Source organism: Pongo abelii, chromosome 23 (assembly GCF_028885655.2).
Source record: "Pongo abelii isolate AG06213 chromosome 23, NHGRI_mPonAbe1-v2.0_pri, whole genome shotgun sequence".
Classification (NCBI taxonomy): Eukaryota; Metazoa; Chordata; class Mammalia; order Primates; family Hominidae; genus Pongo; species Pongo abelii.
In genome coordinates this window covers 27,751,771-27,778,014 of record NC_085929.1, presented here as the reverse complement: position 1 = coordinate 27,778,014, position 26,244 = coordinate 27,751,771, and the positions used below count along the sequence as shown (strand labels likewise).

The 26,244-nt window shown below is 49.2% G+C and overlaps 1 protein-coding gene and 1 long non-coding RNA gene across 4 annotated transcripts; one reads left to right on the top strand and one right to left on the bottom strand.

Annotated features, from left to right (window-relative positions):
* Positions 1-500: 500 nt before the first annotated feature.
* Positions 501-6,277, bottom strand: DGCR6L (DiGeorge syndrome critical region gene 6 like). Of its 3 annotated transcripts, none has more exons than XM_024239947.2 (5): positions 6,021-6,277; positions 5,781-5,941; positions 2,298-2,398; positions 1,509-1,649; positions 501-840 (listed from the first exon to the last, which is right to left on the bottom strand). In XM_024239947.2, exons 1-5 carry the CDS (start codon positions 6,128-6,130, stop codon positions 814-816), a joined length of 540 nt encoding a protein of 179 aa, XP_024095715.2. In that variant the 5' UTR covers positions 6,131-6,277; the 3' UTR covers positions 501-813. The 3 variants fall into 3 exon arrangements, with proteins under 3 accessions (XP_024095715.2, XP_024095713.2, XP_024095714.2); XM_024239945.2 differs by having other exon boundaries at positions 501-1,052; positions 6,021-6,264; XM_024239946.2 differs by lacking the exon at positions 501-840 and having other exon boundaries at positions 1,509-1,693; positions 6,021-6,228.
* Positions 6,278-8,500: 2,223 nt separating this feature from the next.
* Positions 8,501-24,623, top strand: LOC129052710 (uncharacterized). Its single transcript, XR_008517840.2, has 3 exons — positions 8,501-14,240; positions 22,453-22,539; positions 24,477-24,623. It is a non-coding gene; the product is annotated as an uncharacterized LOC129052710 (long non-coding RNA).
* The last annotated feature ends 1,621 nt before the right edge of the window (positions 24,624-26,244 follow it).

The window sequence follows — 26,244 nt, the reverse complement described above, 5'->3', positions numbered from 1 at the left end:
GGGCCCATGGGCCCAGGCCAGCACGGAGGAGACTCATGCAGATGCAGAGGCCAAGCTCCCCAGGTGGGCCTGGCATGCCTCCCCGCAGGGCTCCTCCTCAGGCCATTCCTGCCGCCCTGAGTCCTCTACCCCAGTGACCTGCATCAGGCTCCTCCTAGTGGTTCCCATAGGACACTGAGCAGGCTGCAGCAGGTGCATACTTGCACCCCAGGCCTTCTCCCATGCTCTCCAGCCCCCAGCCCCACAAAGCAGGCTGGATGTGGTCCTCATGCCCTGGGACTTGAATGGGGGCCCCGTGCAGATGGCAGTGACAGCATCCTGGGACCAGGGCTGGGGCAGGAAAGGCTGGAGGGTCCCAGTCTCCATGCAGGGGGAGGGGTGGTGGGCTGGGCACACAGGCCAGGAAGGGACCCCCAGGCACAGGCCTCTGCTGCAACAGAGGTGGGGGCCCTACCAGGGCCCTGGTTATGGCAGAACCTGCAGCTATCACACAAACCACATGCAGGCCACACTGAGGCATCTTTATTTCTCTGGGTCACACAGAGCTTGGGCCTCGGAGCCTCTTCTGCGTGGGGGCTGCAGCTGCCAAGGGAGCGGCTGAGACCAGAACAAGCACTCGGGTGGGTCCCAGTGCAGGTTGGGATGTGCCCGGTGGAGTGAGAAGATGTGAGAACCCCCAGCCTCTCTCTCTGCCTGGCCCTGAAGCAGACAGCAGCAGGCTGGGCCGGCCTCCCCTTTATGAGACTATCCTAGCGTTTGACAGCAAGTCCCAGACGAAAGATGACAGGCAGCCGGGGTCTATCCGGCCTCTCCTCAGCAGGGGGAACCACCTGTGGGCAGCTGGGAAGGCAGTGACCAAAGGTCAAGAAGATGAACTCTGCCCAGACTTCTGCTGCCTGTGGCTATGGTGGGACAGGGCTGCCTTCCTGGTCACACTGGGCAGCAGGCGACTGCCAGGGACCTCCCAGTCCCAGGGCTGCCTTCCCTGCCTGGCAGCCCCTCTGCTGCAGCTTCCGGATGAGTTCTAGCAGGTTCATCTGCAGCATCAGCTCCTGGGATACAGAGGGGCCCCATGAAGGCCAGAGTGACTCCCGGGCCCCTTTCACCCCGGCCCAAGCGTGCCAGGCAGTGAGCCCACAGGGCGACCATCCTGTGAAGCCTCGCCGTGGCCTGCCAGGACAGGGTGGAATCTGAGCCTCTGCCTGCAGCAGGGCCACTCGGAATGGCATGCGGGAGGGGAGCAGAAGAGGGCCCTGTGGGGCACAGCAGGCCTGGGGAGGGTGGGCAGTGCCCATGGCTGGCTGGCTGGTTCACCATCCTGTAGGGAATGGGCCTGGCCTCCGTGCTGGGAATGGCACAGAAATCCTTTCCAGAGCCTCAATCCTTCCACTTCACCCCCTATACCCTGAGCCTGGCTCCCCAGGGACCAGCAGTTAAAACGCCAGATGGAGTGGGGCCCAGGGGCCCAGGGGCACTCGGGCTAGGGCAGAGCAGGCCCAGGCACTGACCTGTGGGTTGGTGGTCACGTAGAAGCCAGCCACCCCTGCCTTCTCCAGTGTGCTCTGCTGGTCAGCCACCTTCCGGTCCAGCTCCAGGACGATCTTCCGGTCCATCGCCTGCTGCTCCTCATGGATCCGGTGCTCCACCGCCTGCCATGGGGCCGGGGATGGCGTTGGGGGAGGTGAGGGCAGCTCTGCCATCGGGGGGCGGGGAGGTGAGGGCAGCTCAAACACATGTTCCTGCTGCCGTCCCCAACAACACCAGCTCTGACACCACCGATGCATCCTCACCACACCCAGGCCTCTCCTCAGCCATGCGAACCCCTGAAGGGGGCCCCAGGGGGCTTCCACAAATGCCCTGACTTGGGGTTGCCTTGGGACCACACACACATCTCCACAGGCACACCCTGCCCCACGGCTTGTTGGTTACATGCCAGTCTCTGGTTGTCCCTGTGCTCCCAGGGAGAAGGATGGGCCCCTTCCTGGCTCGCCCCATCACCCCATCATTGCCTTTGTACCCCCCCCGAGGCCACCTGCTCTGTGGAGACCCAAACCCATGAGGAGCTGCTATCCAGGGGAGCACTGGTGGGTTCTCACCCTCCACCCAACCCCAGCACACTTGGCATCCGCAAGGAGGAGCCACCTGGTGGGACTCACTAGGCCTCCAGTGTCCCACTCAGGCCCAGGGTAGCCACCCACACCTGAGCCCCCCACACCCCTTCAGCTCAGCCCAGTCAGCAGAGCCAGGTGGTGGCCACAGGAGAGCTGGGCCGGCCACCCTGCCTGCGCCCCCAGTACCTCTAGTTCTCGCTGCTGAGCCACCTGAAGCACAGGCAGGTTGTGGGGCCGGCAGGCCTGCTGGGCTTCCTGGTGCTTCTGCCGCAGCGCCTGCCTGAGCACTGGGAGGGATGAGAGCCCGTCAGCAGGCGGTGGGACTCGGCAGCAGCCCTCACCCATGGGCACCTGCCTTGCCAGCCCAGCAGAGCAGCCAGGCCAAAGGGGTGTCTGCACTGGGGAGGACGCCAGCCTCCTCCATCCTCCCAGCCCACTGTCACCCAGGGCCGGGCCCTCCTCCGGTGGCAAGTCTCCAGGGGACTCCAGGGTGCGGGGCACTGAAAGAAGGTGGGATGGGGGAGACTGGCCAGGTGGGGCCAAAGCTGCAGCCCAGACCCAGGACACCTGGAGGAGGTGGGTGGGAGACTGCGGTCTGAGGGCTTCAGGGCCCCCATGGCCACAGGCCATGGGACATCTACTCAAGTGTCGGAGACCACCTCAGGCAAAGGAATGGGAAAGGAGCAGGAGGAGCGGGGTCGCTGAGCCTGAGCATGGGGCCCCTGCCTACCAGGGGTGTGGTTGGCCCCTCCACCCTCGGTGCTGCCCTTCAGGGTGGGTAGCCCCCTCCCCCATTTGCAGCTCCCAGCCCCCACACAGCGCCAGAGGAAGAAGGGTGGGCAGACCTGGGAGGCCCAAGTTTGGGATGAGCTTGGGGCACCATAAGCCTGTGCGGCTCTGAGGGGCTCACCCTCAGCCACCAAGTAAAGCACCACCGTCCTTGCTAAACTGCACACACACAGATGTGTGCAAACTGTCTAGTCTGAAGGGAATGTACAGAGGAAGGGATCATGGGACATAAACCACCATGAAACAGAACATGCAGCACCCGCAGCTGGCGCCAGTGACCAGTAAGTGCCAAATGGCTACAGCTCCCTAGGAGGGAGGGGTCCCTGGCCAAAAGAAAAGGCGAAATCCAACACTCTGTTCCTGGGAAGAGCCCTGATGTTGCAGCTGTTCTTTGGTGGCCAGTCTCCAGGGAACTCCAGGACCTCTGAGGCTCCCCTGCAGGTAGGCTTCCCAATCTCCTGTTTCTTGGCATTCTGTACACACCTCAATGATGGCATTTATCACATGAAATATGCTTCAAATCAAGGGCACCCTTGAGACAGCTCCATAACACAGGGAAGCAGGGAAATGTCATCTCCTTCACTCTACTGATCAAATATTGCTACAAGTGCCAGGTCCACTACCAGATTCCACTAGGTAGGCAACCAAAAGGCAAGAAGAGAGCCACGCCGGCTGCCTGGGCAGAAGAGGCCTGGCCTTAGACATGACCAGGGAACACAAAGGAGGCAGGAGCAGCCAGTCACCCCTGCCAAATCAGCAGGAGAAGCAGAAAGTCAATGCAGGCATGCCTGCTGCTGGTGGAACCAGGGCCTGGCCCAAACCTTCTGAAGGACAAACAGCACTGGGCCCAGGCAGTTGCTGAAACTCCCCATCCTGCTAGAAGGAACTACGGCTCTGTGGAAAAATGGGCGATTCCAGGACTGAGACACGGAGAAAACAAGGAAAGATGAGCCTGAACACACAGGTGAACCAGAAAGCAAGAAAGTGCTCACAGAATGATGGGGCGGCATCTAAAGGAGCCTGGAGCGCCCCCACTGGCCACACGTGGCACAGTCTGAGCATTAAGGAATAATGAGCCATGCGCCTGGGATTAGTAAACTGCATGCATCTTACAGCTCAATAAAATGTTTAAAAAGACAATCGCTCAGACATTTAGGGGAAGAAGTAATGCCAATTCTAGGAGAGAACACTTCGAAACTCATCCTATAAGGCTGGCAAAAACCCTGATACCCAAACCAGATGATATTACATGAAAACTATAGACCACAGTTTATCATGAACATAGACCAAAAAATGCTTAAGATTTTAGCAAATCAAATCCAGCATACATAAAAAGGATACTACAGCACGACCAAGTAGGATGGAATTCAAGTAATTGTAATTCACTGTAGTAATAGAAAATGATTCACCATGTGATCATCTCAAGAGCTGCCAAAAAGGGATCTGCCAAAATCCAACATCCATTCTTGATAGAAACACACCAATCCTGGAGCAGATGGACACTGCCTGCCTTCTGGGGAACGGGGCCTTGCACCGCTAGGAGGAATTTTTGCCACATTAAACCTGCCTCTAATCAGGCTTCTACCAGCAGTCCAGTGTACACGAAACCCAGAGAGTGGAGAAACAGGTTAAATGCAAGAGGAAGCATTTCCTCTGATAGATCAAGAGCAGGGCATTCTATAAAATTAGAATGCCCTGGACTCTACAAAAAGTCAATGCCACAATAAATGTTGGGGACTGTTTCAGAAGCAAAGAGACCAAAGTAACCAATTGTAGTACATGAACTTGCACTGGATCCTTACTTATAAAGCAACAATTTGCCATTAGTTAGGTACCATGATGTGGCCGTGCACTGAAAGTCCGGAGACACCAGAACAGTTAATTTCTCAGGCGGCTACCTTCTGCAGCTGTGTAGGAGACCGCTCTTGTTCTAGAGAACTTGCTCCCAATCCAAGGCCAAGACTGACCCCACCCCCCAGGTTGTCTGGAGGCATTCTTGGTTTTCAGGACTAGGGAGGGTACCCCTGCCATCCTGCAATGCGCAAGACAGCATCTCACCACAAAGGCTTACCCAGCCACAAATGTCAACATGGCTGGGTTGAAAATCCTGGTCTCCAGGAATGCTGAAGACTCTTGGTGAATGCTATGCTGTCACATGTATGTATTTTGGGATATCAAGAACGAGAGCAAAACGTTAACTATTGAACTTTAGGTGAAGAGCACAAGCGTATGCACTATACTATCTTTTCAGCTTTTCTAAATGTTTTAACTTCTAAAATAAGAAGTTTGGGAAAAATAACAAAGGTGGAAACTGATGGTGCAGGGGGACCTGCCGTATATAATTTGCAGGAAAGGGCTCCCAAGCCCACCAGGCAGGCCTGGCTCAAGTGGGAAACTCTTCGGGTTTGGGAGGGCGCCACATGAGACAGTGCTTAGGAATTTGATGTGCAACTGGAATGAGGCCCTGCGAGGCCTGAGAGGGAACTGACCCTGAAGGACGCTTGCTGCACAACTGTCAACAGACCTCCAACTACTGAGGGGCAATGCTGCTGCAGTCAGCGCCACCACCAGAGTCTGCCTGCAGGCCAATCAGGCACCGAGGCCTAGGGCCATCCTGTCTGGAAGCGGGTGGGGCACAGAGAAGCCCGAACAGGGAGTTTCTGCTAAGAAGGGGAGTGCAGCGCAACTGAAAACAAAACTGGTTGGACCCATTGATCACCAAAAAGGCGCTGTCTCAGTCTCTGCGCTCGTTGATTTTGTCAATCTTACAGACCTCTTCCGAACACTCCCAAGGAAGGAGCTGATCTGCACAGATACCAAGAGCTGCCGGGAGGCGCCAACCCGGGGGAGGTGGCACCTCATCCCGCTGCCCCTGCGCACCTCGATGCTCGTTCTGTAGGCGCAGGCGCTGGTTGTACAAGCTCTTTTCGGTGAGGTGCTGGATCTCCAGTAGCCCCTGCACGATTTCGAACACGGTGCCGTCGAGAAGCGCCAGAGCCAGGTCGCTGAGCGTGGTGTAGGACAGGCGCTGCTGGAAAGAGCTGCGGGTAGGGGGGCGCGGTGAGCCGCGACGGGACCCGACGCCGCCTCCGCAGGCCTCCGCCCGCCCCGCCCGCGTACCTGGGCAACTCCTTCACCAGGCTCTGTAGCGCCGACAGCAACTGGTAGTGTCGCTCCTGCTGCCGGGCACCGTCCCCCACCTCCTCCAAGGCCCCTACATAGCGCTCCATGGCGCGGACGCCCGCTAGCCGCCGGCGGCAGCGACGCGCTCCCTCAACTTCACGACATCCCGAGCGCGGCGCGTCCCGCCCCTTTTACGATAGTCCCGCGCGCGGAGCGCCCCGCCCCCTTTTACGACAGTCCCGAGAGTGCCCGGCCGCCTGCCCCGCCCTGCCCCGGGCCCCGCCGCTTGCTCATTCCGGAGGCGCGCCCCGCCCCTCTGCGGAGACTCCAAGGAGGGTTTTGCTCAGCCTAGGCTCGCACCTGCCTGCTCCCCGCGCGACATTAAAGGCGAGACTCGGCCGCCTGGATATCGCAGGACCATGGAGAATCCCATCGGCCCTTGCTGAGTCATTGCGGGCTGAGGTCCAGGCTCCGCGCCGGCGCGCCTGCGAGGTGGACTGTCCCGGTCACCGGCCTTCCCAGAGGCAGGGGTCTCGGGCCAGAGCCCACAGGACCTGGGTCAAAGGCACCATCCGCGGGCGCTGGGGTCTGTCTGCGTCCTCCCCGCCCCCCGGGTGAGACAGACAGGACCGCCCTAGAGCCTCTGGGCCAGGACAGTCGGAGCGAGTCCCCATCTGGGCCTCCGTGGCCCCCAGCCCGTGAGCCCAGACTGCGCTCTCTCCGCTCCCCAGGCCAGCTGCTGGGCCGGGGCTGGGGGGCTTCTGGTGGCTGGGGCTGAACCGTCTAGGAACAGGTTTTAATAGGAGGGGTTGGGGTGGAGGAATGGCTCCTGCAAAGGCCCTGCCAGAGTCGGGTCAGGTGAATGGGCTAGAGGACCGGTGTGGCCAGGCTGCGGAAGCCAGCACAGGAGACAAGGGCGGGGGCTGTGCATTACAGAGGCTGCTGGGGGCTTGTCCAAAGAGCAGCAGGGGGCACGGAAGGGCTTGGGGACACAGACACGATCAGATTTGCATTTCACCAGGCACTCTTTAGCTGCCTGCGGGGTGGCTGGGCTGTGTGAGATGACCCTGCTTTGACCAGGTTAGGAATTATGACTGGTTTCCAGACAGAACATTGGTTAGTAATTGGCTATGGGGAAGAGGGGGCATTGAGCCAACTGGGGTCCCCCTGAAGTGCCAGCAAAGTCTCTGGTTTTCTCCAGGATCTGTTTCCTCAGTCCCTGGCAGGATTGGCTCCCCTGCACGCCATGTCTTTGTGATCCCTTCCAGACAGAAACCAGGAGTGAATAAAGTGAATAATGACAAGCGCTCAGGTCACTGCCGTGGAGGGCGGTCCACAACCCAGAGCTGGTCATGCGCCGGGCACCCTGGCCTCCAGGTCCCTCGGAATGGCAGGAGCTGGAGGTGGGACTCGAGATTGTGGGAGCTGAGCCTGCAGCGAGTGACCAGGAGCCAGCTGGGGCTGGGCTTGGTCACTGTCACCTCCCCCGGAGGTCGTGAGTGGGATGGGCAGCTGGGTGAAGACGCCTGCCTATTTCACCAGTGTCCCTGCCCTCAGTCCCCCAGTCCATGAAGGGTGTCTGTGTGGAGACTGGGAGGATAAAGGGCAGCCCCACGTGACAATGATATGTGCTGTGGCCAGCTGGGCAACCCTGTCGCCAGCTCCGGGGTCTGCCAGGTGGGGTGGGGGCTGTGAGCCACAGCAGGAGCAGGCCAGGCCTGGGTTTGGACACCTGCTTCTCTGCCTTGTCCGGGTGTTGATGCAGGAAGGCCCCTTCTCCAACCCTTGGTGCAACGTCTGACCTGAACCAGCTTCCCCAGCCCAGCAACACTGCTCCCCTAATGTGGATGTCAACCTAAAGAAACAAACTGAACCACAGTTCATATAGAGAGTTTGTGTGGACCAAGGCTGACAGAGCTGCCGAGGACACACCAAGTTGCCCTGGGAGTGCTTCATTTAGCCTTATTGCAAGCAAGTTTTTAAAGACTGAAGGGAACAAGGAGTGGGCTGATACAAAGTCAGCAGGAATTCTGACTGCTTTCCAGAGAGAACCTTAGTGACTGGCCATAAGGTGCTGGACTACAGGGTAAGAGTTATGGTGTCCAGCGTCTGGCTTTTTATGTCTACTTGGCATCAGTCTGGAACCCACAGAGCAATTGGCTTCAAGAGGTCATTAGCTCAAGTAGGAGTGGGATGTGACTGCGGTTTCATTCCAGTGCCTCTCTGGGCCTAATAATTAAAGGGAGCTCACATTCCTCAGATAAAAAAGTTCCTTTCGCATTAGGCGAAATACCTAACGTAGGTGATAGGTTCATGGGTGCAGCAGACCACCATGGCACGGGTATACCTATGTAACAAACCTGCACATTCTGCACATGTATCCCAGAACTTAAAGAATATATATATATACTTTATACATATATATATAAACTTCCATTGTGCGCGCGCACACACACACACACACACACACACACACACACACACACACACACACAAAGTTCCTTTTCTTTTTCACGAACATGAGCAGTATGTTACTCAGGCATGGGGACTCCTGGGCCACCTCTGGGTCTTCAGGGAGGGCCTGGTCTGGAAGGAGGGGTCTCATCCTCCAGAGCCCCAGGGATGGGTGATGTATGTATAGGAATGGGGGAGCTGGTGCGCAGACGTGCGTGTCCCCTGTGTGTGTGGACACGGTGGGCCCCATGGCTCTTCCCGTTGGGTGGTATCCACCGAAGGCCTTTGCTCTGCAGCCACTGTCGACCTCCACTTGGCCTCCCAAGTCCACCAGGCTGGCTGGTGACACCTTGGGTTAGTGTGGGGTGACTGGTGTGTGTTGGGGAGCTGCAGGTCCCCTGTCTCTGACACAGGTGTGTCTGGGTGAACACCAAGGTTTGAAGGGATGGGTGCGTGTGTGTGTGTGTGGCAAAAGGCTTTGCTGCATGGCTTTTGTCTGGCTCTTTGTCACATGTGCCTTTCTGTGTTTCTCTGTGAGTTTTTGTGTGTCAGGCTGTGTGTCCATTGTGTGGGTGGAGAAACAGCTCTGCCGCGGGGCCCTGAGCCATTGCAGGATCCCCATAGCCACGCAGAGGTGCACACAGCAGCTGACCTAAGCCTGTTCCTCCCAGAACATCAGGCTGCACCCAGGACACCACTCACTCCCTCTGTCTCCCGAGACTGTTCCTCACTGCCTGCCTCACTGGCCCTGGTGAGGGTGAGGCTCCCTGCCCCCCGCCCTCACAACAGAGCTGCAGATGAGGACGCCCCCCAGCTGCAGTCTCAAGGGGCTACTCCACTGTGGGTGTCCCGCAACGCATGCCCTCTGACCCCTTTTGTTTCAGTGCTGTCCATTTTAGTGTGTGGCACCAGGATGGCAGGGAGCTGCCACCTCAGGCTTCTCTTATTTTCACTCTGAGTAATAAGCTCTGAATGAGAGGGGCTCATTGTGTCTTTATTGTCAAATCAGTCAGGCCTTGGCCTTGGCGTGTCTTGCGTGTGCTTGACAAATGTATTGCCCATGGGGTCTGGTGGAGGCACAGCACCCTTTTAGAAGACAGGGTCTGTGCGGACCAGTTACGGGTGACATTTCCTGGGCATAGCTCTTGCCTAAGTGGTGTGGGATGGGAGGAGGGCAGGGCCTCCCACTGTCCCACCAGCAAAATGGGCTGTGTGGCCAGCTCCTCAGGACCCGAGAGCATTTGCTCCAGGTTGATAAAATGTTGCGGTGTTGGGTGGCAAGAGTAGGATTGAAACCAGCCACCCAGTTGGTGCTTTGTTACCATCAGAAGTGTTTGCTGAGTCAAAGCAAATGGCCACTCAAAACTGAGTGGGCTGAGTGCGGTGACTCACACCTGTAATCCCAGCACTTGGGGAGGCCAAAGTGGGCAGATGGCTTGAGGCCAGGAGTTCAAGACCACCCTGGGCAACAGGGCGAGAGCCTATCTCTACAAAAAGTTTTAGAAATTTGCTGGTGTAGTGGCATGTGCCTGAAGTCCCAGCTACTTGGGAGACTGAGGTGGGATTACTTGAGCCCAGGAGGTCCGGGCTGCAGTGAGCTGAGATCACAACTGCACTGCAGCCTGGGCGACAGAACAAGAACCAAATAATAAATAAGTAAGTAAGTAACTAAATCCATCCATCCACCCCAGAGTGAGTCAGCCGGGGCTGCTGCGTTGCTCCTTCCTCACCCACAGGATTCCCTGGTTCCAGCCAGGAGACGATGGTCAACAGCCACTGCTATAGTGGTGCCTAGTTAAAACTCTTCGGTTTATTTTTCTGTAAAAAAAAAAAAAAGTGTCTAATTGCATTTGGGCAAAAAAACTTGCAGTGAAGAGAGAAAAAGAGATGAAAGCAACCTGTGAGGGAGGCTCGGGTTGACGTGCGGCAATGTGCTGTTGTGTGAGTGTGATGGGTGTGTTGGTTTACACTGTAGATGCTCAGGAAGTGAGGATGTGTGGAGTGCTGACTGTATACATGACACCTCCACTGGCCAGCCGAGTAGAGTTTCATGAAACAATGTTGGTGGACTCAGCCCTGAATCCCTCAGGCATTCAGAGAGCAACCTCTGTTTTTTTATTTTTTATTTTTTTGAGATGGAGGCTCATTCTGTTGCCCAGGCTGGACTGCAGTGGCATGATCTTGGCTCACTGCAACCTCTGCCTTCCAGGTTCAAGTGATTCTCCTGCCTCAGCCTCCCGAGTAGCTGGGATTACAGGCGCACGCCACCATGCCTGGCCTTCTCTGTCTATTACAAAGTAAAGAACTTGAGGTTCCTCATGCCAAAGCTGCAACTCCTGTAAAAGCAGGTGTGTTTGTTTTGCAGAAAAGAGGCCACATGCCACGGGGCTTTGCCCTGCGTGCTCCAGAGAGATCCATGCTGTTGGACCTTTCATCTCCTCTCCTGGAGATTGACCCAGTTATAGTGCTCTTTGGAAAAACGACAGGTGAGACCCTGCAGGCCAACCAGCTAGGTTGGAAGCAGAGCCCTGGTGGCGGCATGGCCTGCTTGCTGAAATGTTTGGTGATGAGGGGCCAAGGGATCTTTGTTGTGCCAGACACACCCTCAATGAGTCACACTGATGGCTAGTTAGAGATAATGCAGAGAAGACCCAGAAAGCTCAGGAAAGCAGTCCACAGTTGCTGCTCATCCTCTGCGCCACTGGGAAAGTGAGATTGCTTCCTTCTGACTGGGGGGTGTGAACGTGGATAGAATTCTCCTTAGACCCCACGGGCAGTCAGTAATACATGCATGTTCTGAGGTCTGCACTTAGAGCCAATGAGAGGAGGAATGTTGCTGATGGGCTTGGGCAAAAGCCCAGTGAGACTCCAGGGGGCTGGTCCTCTGCTGGCACATGCAGAATGAGAAGGAGTGAATGTCACTCAGGTGCCCAATGGTCACCCCATGTCCCAAGCCGGCCAGGCCATGACCACTGTGCCGGTGATGTGAGCCTGAGGAAAAACTTGCAAAGACCCACCAGGACTTGTGCAAAGGGTCTTCACCTCCACAAGGGAACCCTGGCCTGCCCAGATTTGTTTCTTCATCTGCTTAGCGCCATGGACAATACAAGGGGCAGCTGTATCTTCCCAGGCCACTATAACCCCACCCTGGGTTTAGAATGGAAAACAGTCCTGCCCAGATGATGAGATGTCACTGTGTGTGTGTGTCTTTGGGCCACCATAACAAAGGACCACAGACGGAGGCCAACAACAGGAATGTGTTTTCTTACAGTTCTGATGGCCAGAGGGCTGAGATCAAGTTGTTGGTAGGGTTGGTTCTGTAAACCAAAAATAAAATTCTAAGACCCCTTCTCTTGGCCAAGGGCATTCCAGAGTTAGCCTGAAAAGCTAGTTCAGGCAGTGATGAGAAGCAGAGGTTGGACATGTCTAATTTTACCCTCCTCCCTTTTGGAATTCAGGAAAAGCTGACCAGCATTAACATCAATATAGACCTTAAGTCTGATCAGAAACATTTACAATCTACTCTCTCTGAAGCCTGCTACCTAGAGGCTTCATCTGCATAAAATTTTGCTCTCCATAATCCTTTATCATCGTAACCCAGACATTCCTTTCTATTGATTCCAGGTCTTTAGATAATAACTTCACTCTTTCAACCAATTGCCAATCAGAAAAACTTTAAATCTATGTATGACCCAAAAGCCCCCTGCTTTGAATTGCTCCGCCCTTCCAGACCAAGCCAATTGTAAATCTGATCTGTACTGATTGATGTCTCATGTCTCCCTAAAAAGTATAAAAGCAAGCTGTACCCTGACCACCTTGGCCATGTGTCATCAGGACCTCCTGAGGCTGTGTCATAGGTGTATCCTTAACCTTGGCAAAATGGACTTTCTAACTGGATTGAGACCTGTCTCAGATACTTCTGGGCTCACAGTTCCTTCTGAGGGCTGTAAGGGAAAGATCTGTTCTAGGACTCTCCTTGGCTTGTTGATGGCTGACATCTCCCTGTGTCTTCACAATGTCTTCCCTCTGTGTGTCTTGTTAAAAGAAAAAATTCAGCCAAATTACATTTAAAAGAGTTTAACTGAGCAAAGAACAGTTTGTGAGTTGGCAGCCTCCTGAGCCAGAGTAGGCTGACAGACTCCAGCGCAGGCACGTAGTGAAAGATTTATGCACAGAAAAAGGAGAGTGACCTACAGAAAACAGAAGTGAGGGACAGAAACAACCAGCTTGGTTGCAGCTTGGCGTTTGCCTCATTTCAACACAGTTTGAACAGCTGGCCACATTTAATTGGCCAAAACTCAGTGATTGGCACAAAGGTAGGCTAGAGTCTGTTTACGGTTCCATTTAGGTTATAGTTTACAATGTGCAGAGAAACCTTTAGGCTGAACTTAAAATATGTAAGGAGGTAGTTTTAGACTAAACTTGATTTAACAGTCTGTTTCCAAATTTCTTCTGATAAAGACACCAGTTATAGAGTGGGATTAGGGTTCGCCCCAGTGACCATGAGGTCATTTAACTTAATTACTTCTGTAAAGGGCCTGTCTCCAACTACAGTCACCTCCTGAGATAACTGGAGGTCAGGACTTCAACACATGAATTGGAAGGGAGACAAAATTGAACCCATCACAGTCATGAGGGTCAGATTGATGAGTTTGTTCCATCAGCACCTCCAGGCTGTTGGGGAACATGCAATCTTCTCTTGGCCCCACAGTCAGCCTTTGGGAAACACTTCAGTTCCTGGCAATAAGCTCCTGGAGTGGAAGAGTAGACCCAGGCCAAGGGAAATGCCCTGCTTGTAAGGCAGAGAAAAGGACCACAATAGAAGATCCAGACTAGGCTGGAGGACCGTGTGGGCCTGGCTGTGACACCAGGGTATTCCCAAAGAGATCGGTGATCTGCCCACAAGGGAGGTTCTCTCCCTCCCAGGTCATGGAAGAACCACACATTTAAAGATCCCCATCTTGGCCAGGCGCAGAGGCTCACGCCTGTAATCCCAACACTTTGGGAGGCCAAGGCGGGTGGATCCCCTGAGGTTAGGAGTTTGAGACCAGCCTGGCCAACGCCTAGACAATAAAGGTGCCAGCATCAGCTGAGAGCACAGGCAGACATCAGTCACATTTGTTACTGTGTAACTAAAAATACAAAATTAGCTGGGTGAGGTGGTGCACGCCTGTGGTCCCCGCTACTCAGGAGCCTGAGACAGGAAAATTGCTTGAACCCAGGAGACAGAGGTTGAAATGAGCTGAGATTGCATCACTGCTCTCCAGCCTGGGGGACAGAGTGAGACTGTATCTCAAAAAATAAAATAAAATAATCTAGGACAACCAAGAGAGGGACTCAGGCTCACCTTACTCTGTGTCACATATGATATATAACACTTGAGGGGGACACACACTTGTCACTTTGTATCACTATGTCCTATATGATAGCCAATGATAACTCAAGAGGGGGAGGCAGCCCTGTTCACACCATGTCACCATGCCACTTATTATATGACATCAAGGAGCCCAGATCTCAGTTGCATTATGTCACTATGGCACATACAGTATCATACAACAACTGACAGAAGGGTTGCAGGCCTGATTCACAGTGTATGTGAGTCACAAATGTCACTTATGACATCATACAGCAGGTGAGAGGGGATAGTCATTACTCACCTCGGGTCACATTGTCACACATGATACCATATGATAGCAGAGGGGGATGCAGAACTGAGTTGTATTATGTCACTATGTAACCTGTGATAGATGATAGCTGATGGGGGTAAAGACCAAAGTCACATTTTGTACCTACATTATATGAAATATACAACATGCACGAGGGAGATGCAGACACAAATCACACTGTGTGCTGTGTCCCATGTATGTGTTTAATTTCTGTGTTTAAGAGAGCTGGGTTCATGAATGAACTTAATCACTGCACCTTTTATGATATAATACAACAGCTGAGAGAGTGGGACACATTCCTCATTCCCATTCTGTCAGTGAATGACCACACCCTGTGTTAACTGTATGAGCCACTGTGTTTGGCCGTGTATAGTGCATGTGGCACATTGTTCACTGATACATATTTGCTCAGTATTGAAGTGAGGCAGATGCATGAGTGATTGAGAATAATGCTACCTTGGTGAAGCATTGCCTTAGAAGCATGAGGTTCAGGTACTACCATCTTCTGTGATGCATATTTAAATGTTAAGTTTAACAGTTAGGTCTGCCATGAGTGAATGAGCCTCGCATTATCTTTGAGAATCGATGTGTTTAGCAGGGTGTGGTTCATCTAATATAGCCTTCTTTAATACATGTTCACTATCTGTGTTTATTAGAAATAGGTTTGTGAGTGACTTAGCATAGTGTTTTCCCTATGAAACCTTATTTTTTGTTGTTGTTTGTTTGTTTGTTTGTTTTTGAGATGGAGTTTTGCTCTTGTCGCCCAGGCTGGAGTGCAATGGTGTAGTCTTGGATCACTGCAACCTCTGCCTCCCAGGTTCAAGCAATTCTCCTGCCTCAGCCTCCTGAGTAGCTGGGATTACAGGTGTCTGCCACCACACCCAGCTAATTTTTGTATTTTTAGTAGAGATGGGGTTTCACCATGTTGGCCAGGCTGGTCTCGAGCTCCTGACCTCAGGTGATCCGCCCGCTTCAGCCTCCCAAAGTGCTGGAATTACAGGCATGAGCCACCATACCCAGCCGAAACCTTGTTTTAAGAAGTGTGTGGTGCAGGTCCTACCTTCTTTGTTGTTCCAAGTTCAAACCCTGTGTTTAACAGAGACAGGTACAAGATTGCCTAGGTGTAGCATAGACTCTTGGAAATACTGTGGTTAGCATTCTGTGTTTTCTGTAGTATAGTTTCAGTGATGCCTGTTTAGATAGTTTATCAGATCTAGGTACTAGTGTTATCTCAGTGAAACACTGTTTAGCTGCATGTGGTGCATGTAATACTTCGTTCATTGATATTTGTTTAAATCAATCAGTGTTTACCAGAACTAGATATATGAGTTACTGAGAATAGCCTAATCTCTGAAAATGTTTTCCAGCGTATGGTGCATGTAATACACTCTTCTATGGTACCTCTTTCCAATTTTTTTATTGTGGCAAAATATACATAACAGATTATACCATTTTTAAGTGTAGAATTTAGTGGTAGTAAGTATAGAGAGAATCTTGAAAGCAGCAAGAGAAAAGTGACTTCTCATGTGCAAGGGAGCATCTAGAAGATTATCAGTGGATATTTCAGCAGAAACCCTGCAGGCCAGAAGGTGGTGGGATAATACATTGAAAGTACTGAAAGAGTAAAGCCTGCCAACTGAGAATACTATATTTGACAAAACTGTCCTTCAGAAGTGAAGGAGAAATTAAGACATTCCCAGATAAATAAAAGCTGAAGGAATTTATTATCACTAGGTATAACAAATAAGAAATAATAAAGGGGCCAGGCACGGTGGCTCATGCCTATAATCCCAGCACTTTGGGAGGCTGAGGCAGGTGGATCACCTGAGGTCAGGGGTTCAAGACCAGCCTGACCAACATGGTGAAACCCCGTCTCTACTAAAAATGCAAAAATTATCCAGGTGAGGTGGCACATGCCTGTAATCCCAGCTACTCAGGAGGCTGAGGCAAGAGAATTGCTTGAACCCAGGAGGTGGAGGTTGAAGTGAGCTGAGATTGTGCCACTGCACTCCAGTCTAGGTGACAGAGCGAGACTCCATCTCAAAAAAAAAAAAAAAAAAAGAAAAGAAAAGAAATAAAGGGAGTCTTTCAAGTTGATATGAAGGGATGCTAGACAGTTGCTCACCCTGATGAAAATATAAAGGTAAATACATAAAGATTAAAACCTGTATTATTGTAATTTTGGCTCATAACTCAACTTTTAATACTTTAATGGAATTTCAAAGACAAAAGCATAACAATAACTATAAATCTATTTTAATGGATACAAAGTATATAAAGTTTAATTTGTGACATCCGTAACTTAATAGTGGGGCAAAGATGTAAAGAGTAGAGTTTTTGTATGTGATTGAAGTTATCTGTTTAAAATAATAAGATAACTTTTAGATGTTCCATGCAATTCCCATAGTAACCACAAAGAAAATATCTACAGAATATATGCAAAAGGAAATGAGAAGGAAATCAAAGCATAGCACTACAAAAAATCAACTATAACACAAAGGAAGACAATAAGGGAGGAAAGAAGGACAAAAAGGCTCTAAGACATACAGAAAACAATCAAAATGGTGGTAGTAAGTCCTTCCTAATTAATAATTTCATTAAATGTATATAGGTTAAACTCCCAATAAAAAAGATATAAATTGGCTGATTGGATTTAAAAAAAAACAGAACCCAACTATATATGCTGTCTACAAGAGACTCATTTGAAATCTAGGACAAATAGGTTGGAAAGTGAGAGAATGGAGGATATTCCATGCAAATAGCAATGAAAACAGATCAGGAATGGCTGTACAAGTATAGACAAAATAGATTTTAAGTAAAAAAACTATTACAAGAGAGGGTTCTGGGAAGAAAGTGGAGTAGGAGGCAAAGGAATTCATCTTCCCACCTAGAAAATAATCACACTGGCAGAATCCATCTGATATAACTATTTCAGAACTCTAGGCTCTATCAAAGGAGGCTTGCAACCTCCAAAGGAAGGCTTAAATGATAATTTTTGTTTAATTTTGGTCAATTTCAGCTCTTAGCTCAGCAGTGGCTACCCAATCCCCATGCCCCAGCTTCATGGCAAGAAGCTTTGCATGTGTTCCTGAGGCAGCTTGTACCAAGCTTGTGGGAACAATCGTGGGCAATAAGCACTCTGTTCTCCAAATGTTAGGATTTGTGTTCTGGTTGTTGATTGCTACTTTTGATTATGGAAGTGCAAACACAGAGGCAGGGAGCCATTATTGCTCACAAATCCCCACTCCATTGTTGCAAGCCCTTAACAGACTGAAGCAACTTCTAGGAAATAGAAAAGGCCAGAACCCCATTTCCCTTCCCCTTCATTGTTCTTTTCCCCTTTTGGGAACCAAACATTAAAGACTAGGACACTCAAAAGCAATGGCATACACAGAGGAAATTAAAGTTACCACACATCCTTGGAGAGAGGAGTGTGTGCCCAGGGAAAGGAGCAGCTTCAGACCTAAGAAGACCTTAAGTTTACAACTCAGGTTGATCCTCAGCATGGAGACAACCTACAACAATGTAAAACATAACAAAACCCCAAAACAGCAAACCCTGAGGAAGAGGAGAGTCTCATCTCCAGAGTTACTGCATTATTAGATTCAAATGTCCAGTTTTCAATAAAAAACACAAGGCATGGTGGGAGTGTAAATTAGTTCAACCATTATAGAAGACAATCTGGTGATTCCTCAAGGATCTAGAACTAGAAATACCATTTGACCCAGCAATCCCATTACTGGGCATATACCCAAAGGATTATAAATCATTCTACGATAAAGAGACATGCACACGTATGTTTATTGTGGCATTATTCACAATAGCAAAGACTTGGAACCAAGCCAAATGTCCATCAATGATAGACTGGATTAAGAAAATGTGGCACATATATACCATGGAATACTATGCAGCCATGAAAAACGATGAGTTCATGTCCTTTGCAGTGTCATGGATGAAGCTGGAAACCATCATTCTATGCAAACTATCACAAGGACAGAAAATCAAACACTGCATGTTCTCACTCATAAGTGGGAGTTGAACGAGAACACATGGACACAGGGTGGGGAACATCACACACAGTGGCCTGTCGGGGGGTGGGGGCCTGGGGGAAATTAGGATTAGGAGAAATACCCAATGTAAATGATGAGTTGATGGGTGCAGCAAACCAACATGGCACATGTATACCTCTGTAACAAACCTGCACATTGTGCACATGTACCCTAGAACTTAAAGTATAATTAAAACACACACACACACACACACACACACACACACACACACAGAGCATAGAAAAAAACTAGAAAATATGGTTCTTTCAAAGGAAAAACAACAACAGAAACTGTCCCAGAGAAAGACCAGATGGTAACCTACTACACAAATACTTTAAAACAACTTTCTTTTCTTTTCTTTCTTTTTTTTTGAGACAGAGTCTCACTCTGTCTCCCAGGCTGGAGTGAAGTGGCATGATCTCAGCTCACTGCAAGCTCTGCCTTCTCCTGCCTCAGCCTCCTGAGTAGCTGGGACTACAGGCGCCCGCCACCATGTCTGGCTAATTTTTTTTGTATTTTTTTAGTAGAGACAGGGTTTCACTGTGTTAGCCAGGATTGTCTCAATCTCCTGAGCTCGTGATCCACCCACCTTGGCCTCCCAAAGTGCTGAGATTACAGGCATGAGCCACCACACCCAGCCTAAAACAACTTTCTTAAAGATGTTCAAAGAACTAAAAGAAGATGTGGAGAAAGTCAATAAAATGATATGTAAACAAAATGGGCATATCAATAAAGAGATAGAAAACCTAAAAAGAGGAAAAAATAAATTCTGGAGTTAAAAGTGTAGTGATTGAAATAAAAGTTCACCAGAGGGATTCAAAGGCAGATCTGAGCAACAGAAGATTGAGAGAACTTGAAGATGGGACATGTGGGCGGCAAGCCATCCAGGTGCTGAGGCAAGAGACCAAGGGCACGAGCTGTTCCAGTATAATAAAATATATAAAACAACAAGAGTTATAGTAGATCTAGATCATAGACATGATTATATATGAATATCATTAATCAGTTACCGGAGGCCTAACCGTCTCCCTGTGATGCTGTGCTTCAGTGGTCACGCTCCTAGTCCGCCTTCATGTTCCATCCTGTACACCTGGCTCTGCCTTCTAGATAGCAGTAGTAAATTAGTGAAAGTACTAATAGTCCCTAATATGCGGAAATAATGGCATAAGCTGTCTTTCTCTCTGTCTCCTCTCCCTCTCTGCCTCGGCTGCCAGGCAGGGAAGGGCCCCCTGTCCAGTGGACACGTGACCCAGGTGACCTTACCTATCATTAGAGGTGACTCACACTCTTTACCCTGCCCCTTTTGCCTTGTATCCAATAAATAACAGTGCAGCCAGACATTCGGGGCCTCTACCGGTCTCCGCGTCTTGCTGGTAGTGGTCCCCCGGGCCCAGCTGCCTTTTCTTTTATCTCTTTGTCTTGTGTCTTTCTTTCTACACTCTCTCATCGCCGCACATGGGGAGAGACCCACCGACCCTGTGGGGCGGGACCCTACATCTGGCGCTCGGACGTGGGGCTCTCCCTCGCTGTGTGAAGTTGCACCCTGAGTGCGGCATTCAGCGGAGGATTTCAATGAGAGATTCCTGAGGACTGTGATCAGTAAGCTTGGTGGTAAGCTAGAGCACTCAGAGTATTCCGGGGACACCATGGGACAAGCCAGTACTAAGTACTCAGACTCGGCTAGAGTCACAGGCTCCCTTGAAGCCTGGTTCTTTTCCTCCTGATCGGACTCGGTTAGAGTCACAGGCTCCCTTGAGGCCTGGCTCCTTTCCTCCCGATCAGACTCAGAGTCACAGCCTCCCTTGAAGCCTAGCTCCTTTCCTCCTGATCGGACTCGGTTAGAGTCACAGGCTCCCTTGAGGCCTGGCTCCTTTCCTCCCGATCAGACTCAGAGTCACAGGCTCCCTTGAAGCCTGGCTCCTTTCCTCCTGATCGGACTCGGTTAGAGTCACAGGCTCCCTTGAAGCCTGGCTCCTTTCCTCCCAATCGGAGTTGGTTAGAGTCACAGGCTCCCTTGAAGCCTGGTTCTTTTCCTCCTGATCAGACTCAGTTAGAGTCACAGGCTCCCTTGAAGCCTGGCTCCTTTCCTCCCGATCAGACTCAGAGTCACAGGCTCCCTTGAAGCCTGGTTCTTTTCCTCCCGATCGGACTCAGTTAGAGTCACAGGCTCCTTTGAAGCCTGGTTCTTTTCCTCCCGATCGGACTCAGTTAGAGTCACAGGCTCCTTTGAAGCCTGGTTCTTTTCCTCCCGATCGGACTCAGTTAGAGTCACAGGCTCCCTTGAAGCCTGGTTCTTTTCCTCCCGATCGGACTCAGTTAGAGTCACAGGCTCCCTTGAAGCCTGGTTCTTTTCCTCCTGATCGGACTCGGATAGAGTCACAGGCTCCCTTGAAGCCTGGTTCTTTTCCTCCTAATCGGACTCAGTTAGAGTCACAGGCTCCCTTGGAGCCTGGTTCCTTTCCTCCTACTCAGACTCAGCTAGAGTCACAGGCTCCTTTGAAGCCTGGTCCGCAGTTGCCGTGGCAGCCTGAATTTCAGACCCATGAAAGACCTGCTCAGCAGGTAATCTCATCTACCCTTGCCACTCACAAGCAACAAATTACATACATCCCTGAAAATGACACTCCTCTTATGGGGGCTACAGCTCAGGCAAGGAAATACGGGGATCCCAAAGCCTGGCAATTTCCTGTAATTTTACAACCTCCAGTACCTGCCACCCCAGCAGCACAAAATCACCCACAGCCCATTGTTGATCTTGCTCAGCAGGCGGCTGATCTCATGGCACCTTCATGCTCTGTATTAATATCTTGTTTTTCTGCAGTACAACAAGCAGTTGCAGTAGCCAGTTTGGTTATTGCCCCAGAAAAAATCCAGACTTCTTCTCCTTATCACTATTTAGGAATGCAGCTAAAAGACAAGGTTATTAAGCCCCCCCACAAAAAAATCATTCTTCCCCTCACCTGATTACAAGTCTGACAGGCTTTTGCAACCTACATCAGTTGGCAAGTACATTTGGCACGTTTCCTGGGTAAAATTGATAATCACTATCCTAATGTAAAATTATTTCAGTTCCTTAAACTCACTTCTTGGATTTTACCTAACATTACTAGAAACATCCCATTAGCTGAAGCTGTCACTGTTTTTACTGATGCTTCCTGTAATGGCTGAACAGCATATACAGGACCAAGAGAACATGTTCTTAGCACAGGAGCTATTTCAGCACAATGAGCTGAACTGCTTGCCGTTATGGCTGTCCTTGAAGATTTTCCTGAGCCAGTTAACATTGTCTCTGACTCAGCATATGTAGTACATGTTGCTCACAACATTGAAACTGTCTTAATCAAATTTCTGCCTGATGATAACCTATTCTTTCTTTTTCAAAAGTTTCAGTCTGTGCTCAGAGCAAGGTCTTCTCCTTTCTACATTACTCACATTCGGGCCCACACACCCCTCCCTGGACCCCTCTCGGCAGCAAATGCCAGAGCTGGTACACTAGTTACTCCCGTTTTTACAGATGCAGAAAAATTTCATGCTTTAACTCATGTCAATGCTGCGGGACTCCAAAACAAGTTCCCCTTACATGGAAACAAGCTAAAACCATTGTGTGTCACTGTCCTACTTGTCAGGTGTTAATTTTACAGCCACTTTCTTCAGGAGTTAACCCTAGAGGACTTTCACAGAATGCTCTCTGGCAAATGGACGTGACTCATTATCCTCCTTTTGGCAAGCTTTCTTTTATACATGTAACTATTGATACCTTTTCTCATTTTATTTGGGCCACTTGTCAAACAGGAGAAAGTACAGCTCATGTTAAACAACCTATGCTTTCCTGTTTCTTGGTTATGGGCTGTCCCGAGAAACTAAAAACTGATAACAGCCCAGGCTACACTAGTGCTGCTTTTAAAAAGTTTACTCAGACATGGGCAATTACTCACACAACTGGCACCCCCTATAACTCTCAAGGACAGGACTTGGTTGAACAAGCCTATAAAACACTCAAAGATCAACTTCAAAAACAGGATACTAAATCAAAGAGAGATGCTGCTACTCCTCATGTTCAATTAAATCTGGCTCTTTTTACACTAAATTTCTTAAATCTAACAAGAAATCAACCTTTTGCAGCAGGAGAACAACATTTCACTGGAAATAAATTTGATCCACAAAAAGGAATGTGGGTATGGTGTAAGGTTGCAAAAACTAACATATGGGAATTAGGCACGGTCATAACTTGCGGTAGATGTTTTGCTTGTGTTTCCCCAGGAAAAGGACTACAGCCTGTGTGGGTCCCCTCCCGACAATTAAAATTACACCATAACTCCAAAGATGAAACGCTCCCAGAAACAAAAGGTAAAGACCCATAGGAAACAAAAGAGCAACCTTCACCGCCTGACACATACACTTCATGACCTCCATGTTGAGACAAAATCTTGCCATGTGACCTGCAACACCGCTCGTGCAACTCCACCAACATGGGGTCAAATAAAGGTTTTATCTCATCAAACAGAAAATTTATTAAAAGAAAAAGGAATCCCCAAAATGACTGGCAATATAATTCTGGCTGCCTTTATGGTAGTCAGTGCAGCAGTAAGTATACCCCCGGTTGGGGCAATTCATAATTATACTTACTGGGCATATGTTCCTTTTCCCCCTCTAATTCAGTCTGTCTCCCGGATGGACTCCCCAGTAGAAGTTTACACTAATAATAGTGCATTCATGCCCGTACCTAATGATGATCGGTTTCCAACTCAACTGGAAGAAAAAGGTATAAACTTTAATCTGTCAATTGGCTATAAATATCCACCACTATGCATTGGGATGTCACCTGGCTGTTTAGCTTATTCTTACCAGAATTGGATGTGGACTGTACCACCCTTTACAAATGATTCTTATCAAGTACATAATGTGTTCAGTACTAACTCTTTTCAACTTCTAACTGTCAAACTTACTACATATGAGGAATGGAGAGTTCCTCTCACTACCAAAACTAATAAAACAAAAGGACTGCCAGACTGCCCAAAGAAACTTACAAAGGGACCTTTATAGTGACTTCAATTTTATGGAATAATTGTAATGCTCCTAAGGCTGTTGTGCTCCAAAGTCTAGCCACGGGTATTGTTATTGATTGGGCTCCAAAAGGGCATTATTGGCAAGATTGCTCTGGCAAAAATACCTCATGCTCAGAGTTTAATTATTTGTTAGATTATATAGAGGATGGATGGCAGTCATACAGGCTGAGACAATGGGTGTCTCCTTACCCATTTAAATGGATGGACGCTGGCATTGCTCCTCCTAGACCAAAAGTGATTCATCCCTTTGTTACCCCAGAACATCCTCAACTATGAAAATTAGCTGCAGCTATGACAGGAATAAGGATATGGAACACTACCTATCAACTCCTTCACACTAATACCAAAACACTCACATTCAACATCACCTTCATATCTGAACAGGTGACACCCATCAGGAGCTGTGTCAAACCCCCTTACATGCTGTTGGTTGGAAATATAATTAGCATTCCCAATACACAAACTATAGAATGTGATAACTGTAAGCTGTTCACGTGCATTGATGCTCCTTTTAATCCCACTACAAGTATTCTCTTGGTAAGGGCTAGGGAGCGGGGAGGAATACCAGTTTCTTTACACCATCCATGGGAGTCTTCCGCCTCTATCCACATAGTCAATAAAGTTCTTAAAGGCATCCTCAAAAGAACAAAGAGATTTATTTTTACTCTTATTGCAGTCCTTGCAGGACTAATTGCAGTTACTGCAGCAGCAGCAGCTGCTGGAGTTGCCATCCACAATTCTGTCCAAACCGCTCAATATGCAGAAGCATGGCAGAAAAACTCCTCCAGACTTTGGAATTCTCAGGCCCAAATTGATCAAAAATTAGCTAATCAAATTAATGATCTCCGCCAAAGTGTAATCTGGCTGGGAGATAGAGTTATGAATTTGGAACACCGTATGCAATTACAGTGTGATTGGAATACTTCTGATTATTGCATAATGCCTTATGCTTATAATAAAGATCAACATAGCTGGGAAAAGGTTTCAAGACATTTAAAAGCCTGGGATGATAACTTAACCTTGGATATTTCACAACTTAAAGAGCAAATCTTTGAGGCTTCACAAGCTCATTTATCCACTGTTCCTGGCTCAGACTTTTTGAAAGCATAACTAAACAATTATCTGACTTTAATCCCTTCAAATAGATCAAACCCCTCGGAGGATCATTGTTGTCACTGGCATTATTTATATTGGTATGCTTATGTAGTCTCCTTTTAGTCTGCAGATGCCTCCAAGGAGTCCGAAACCAAGTCCGAAGTCAACGACAAGCAATGATGGCGATGGCGATCCTAGTTAATAAAAAGGGAGAAGATGTGGGCGGCAAGCCATCCAGGTGCTGAGGCAAGAGACCGAGGGCATGAGCTGTTCCAGTATAATAAAATATATAAAACAACAAGAGTTATAGTAGATCTGGATCACAGACATGATTATATATGAATATCATTAATCATTAGTTATCCGGAGGCCTAACCATCTCCCTGTGATGCTGTGCTTCAGCGGTCACACTCCTAGTCTGCCTTCATGTTCCATCCTGTACACCTGGCTCTGCCTTCTAGATAGCAGTAGTAAATTAGTGAAAGTACTAATAGTCCCTAATATGCAGAAATAATGGCATAAGCTGTCTTTCTCTCTGTCTCCTCTCCCTCTCTGCCTTGGGTGCCAGGCAGGGAAGGGCCCCCTGTCCAGTGGACATGTGACCCAGGTGACCTTACCTATCATTGGAGGTAGAGGAGTCAGGAGTCTGAGATCAGCCTGGCCAACATGGAGAAACCCCGTCTCTACTAAAAATACAAAATTAGCCAGGCATGGTGGTGCGTGCCTGTAATCCCAGCTACTTGGGAGGCTGAGGCAGGAGAATCGCTTGAACCCAGGAGGCAGAGGTTGTGGTGAGCTGAGATCGCACCATTGTGCTCTAGCCTGGGCAACAAAAGTGAAACGCCATCTCAAAAAAAGAAAAAAAAGAAAAAAATTAGCCAAGTGTGGTGGCACATGCCTGTAGTCCCAGCTACTCAGGAGGCTGAGGCAGAAGAATTGCTTGAATGTGGGAGACAGAGGTTGCAGTGAGCCGAGATCACACCACTGCACTCCAGCCTGGGCAACAGAGTGAGACTCCACCTCAAAAAAAAAAAAAAAAAAAAAGGCTGAACACTTCCCAAATTTGATGAAAGACATGAAAATAAACATTCAGAAAACTCAATGAACTCCAAGTAGGATGAACTAAAAACGACTCATATAATTAGCCAGTAGGGCCTCTTGAAAGCACCAAGAGAGAAGCAACTAGTCACATGCTAGGAATATATAATAGGATTATAAGTAGATTTCTCATCAGAAACTTTGGAGAACAGACGACAATGGGATGACATATGCAAAGGGCTAAAAGAAAAACAACCACTACCTCTCAACCAAGAATCCTATATCCAGCAAAACTGTCCTTCAAAAGTGAGGAAGAAATTGGGAAATCCCCAAATAAACAAAAGTTGAGAAGTTTGCTACCATTAGACCTGTCCTGCAAGAAATCTTAAAGAGAATCATGCAGGTTGAAAAGAAAGAACACTAGATAGTAACTCAAAGCCATATGAAGAAATAAAGATGTCAGTAAAAGTAAATATAAGGCTGGGCACAGTGGCTCACATCTGTAATCCCAGCACTTTGGGAGGCCGAGGCAGGCAGATCATGAGGTCAGGAGATCGAGACCATCCTGGCTAACATGGTGAAACCCCGTCTCTACTAAAATACAAAAAATTAGTCAGGCGTGGTGGTGGGCGCCTGTAGTTCCAGCTACTTGGGAGGCTGAGGCAGGAAAATGGCATGAACCCAAGAGGTGGAGCTTGCAGCAAGCCGAGATCGCACCACTGCACTCCAGCCTAGGTGACAGAGTGAGACTCCATCTCTAAAAAAAAAAGTAAATATATGGGAAAATATTAAATCTAGTATTATCATAAATTTGGTTTAAAACTCCATGTTTTGCTTTCTATATAATTTAATA

Excerpts from the sequence above, each read along its gene's own strand:
- DGCR6L (XM_024239945.2), bottom strand. The coding sequence starts at position 6,130 with ATGGAGCGCTATGTAGGGGCCTTGGAGGAGGTGGGGGACGGTGCCCGG. Across the intron at positions 1,650-2,297 it reads CTCAGCAGCGAGAACTAGAG|GCGGTGGAGCACCGGATCCA; the intron begins GTACTGGGGGCG and ends GCCCCATGGCAG. Across the intron at positions 1,053-1,508 it reads ACGTGACCACCAACCCACAG|GAGCTGATGCTGCAGATGAA; the intron begins GTCAGTGCCTGG and ends TCTGTATCCCAG.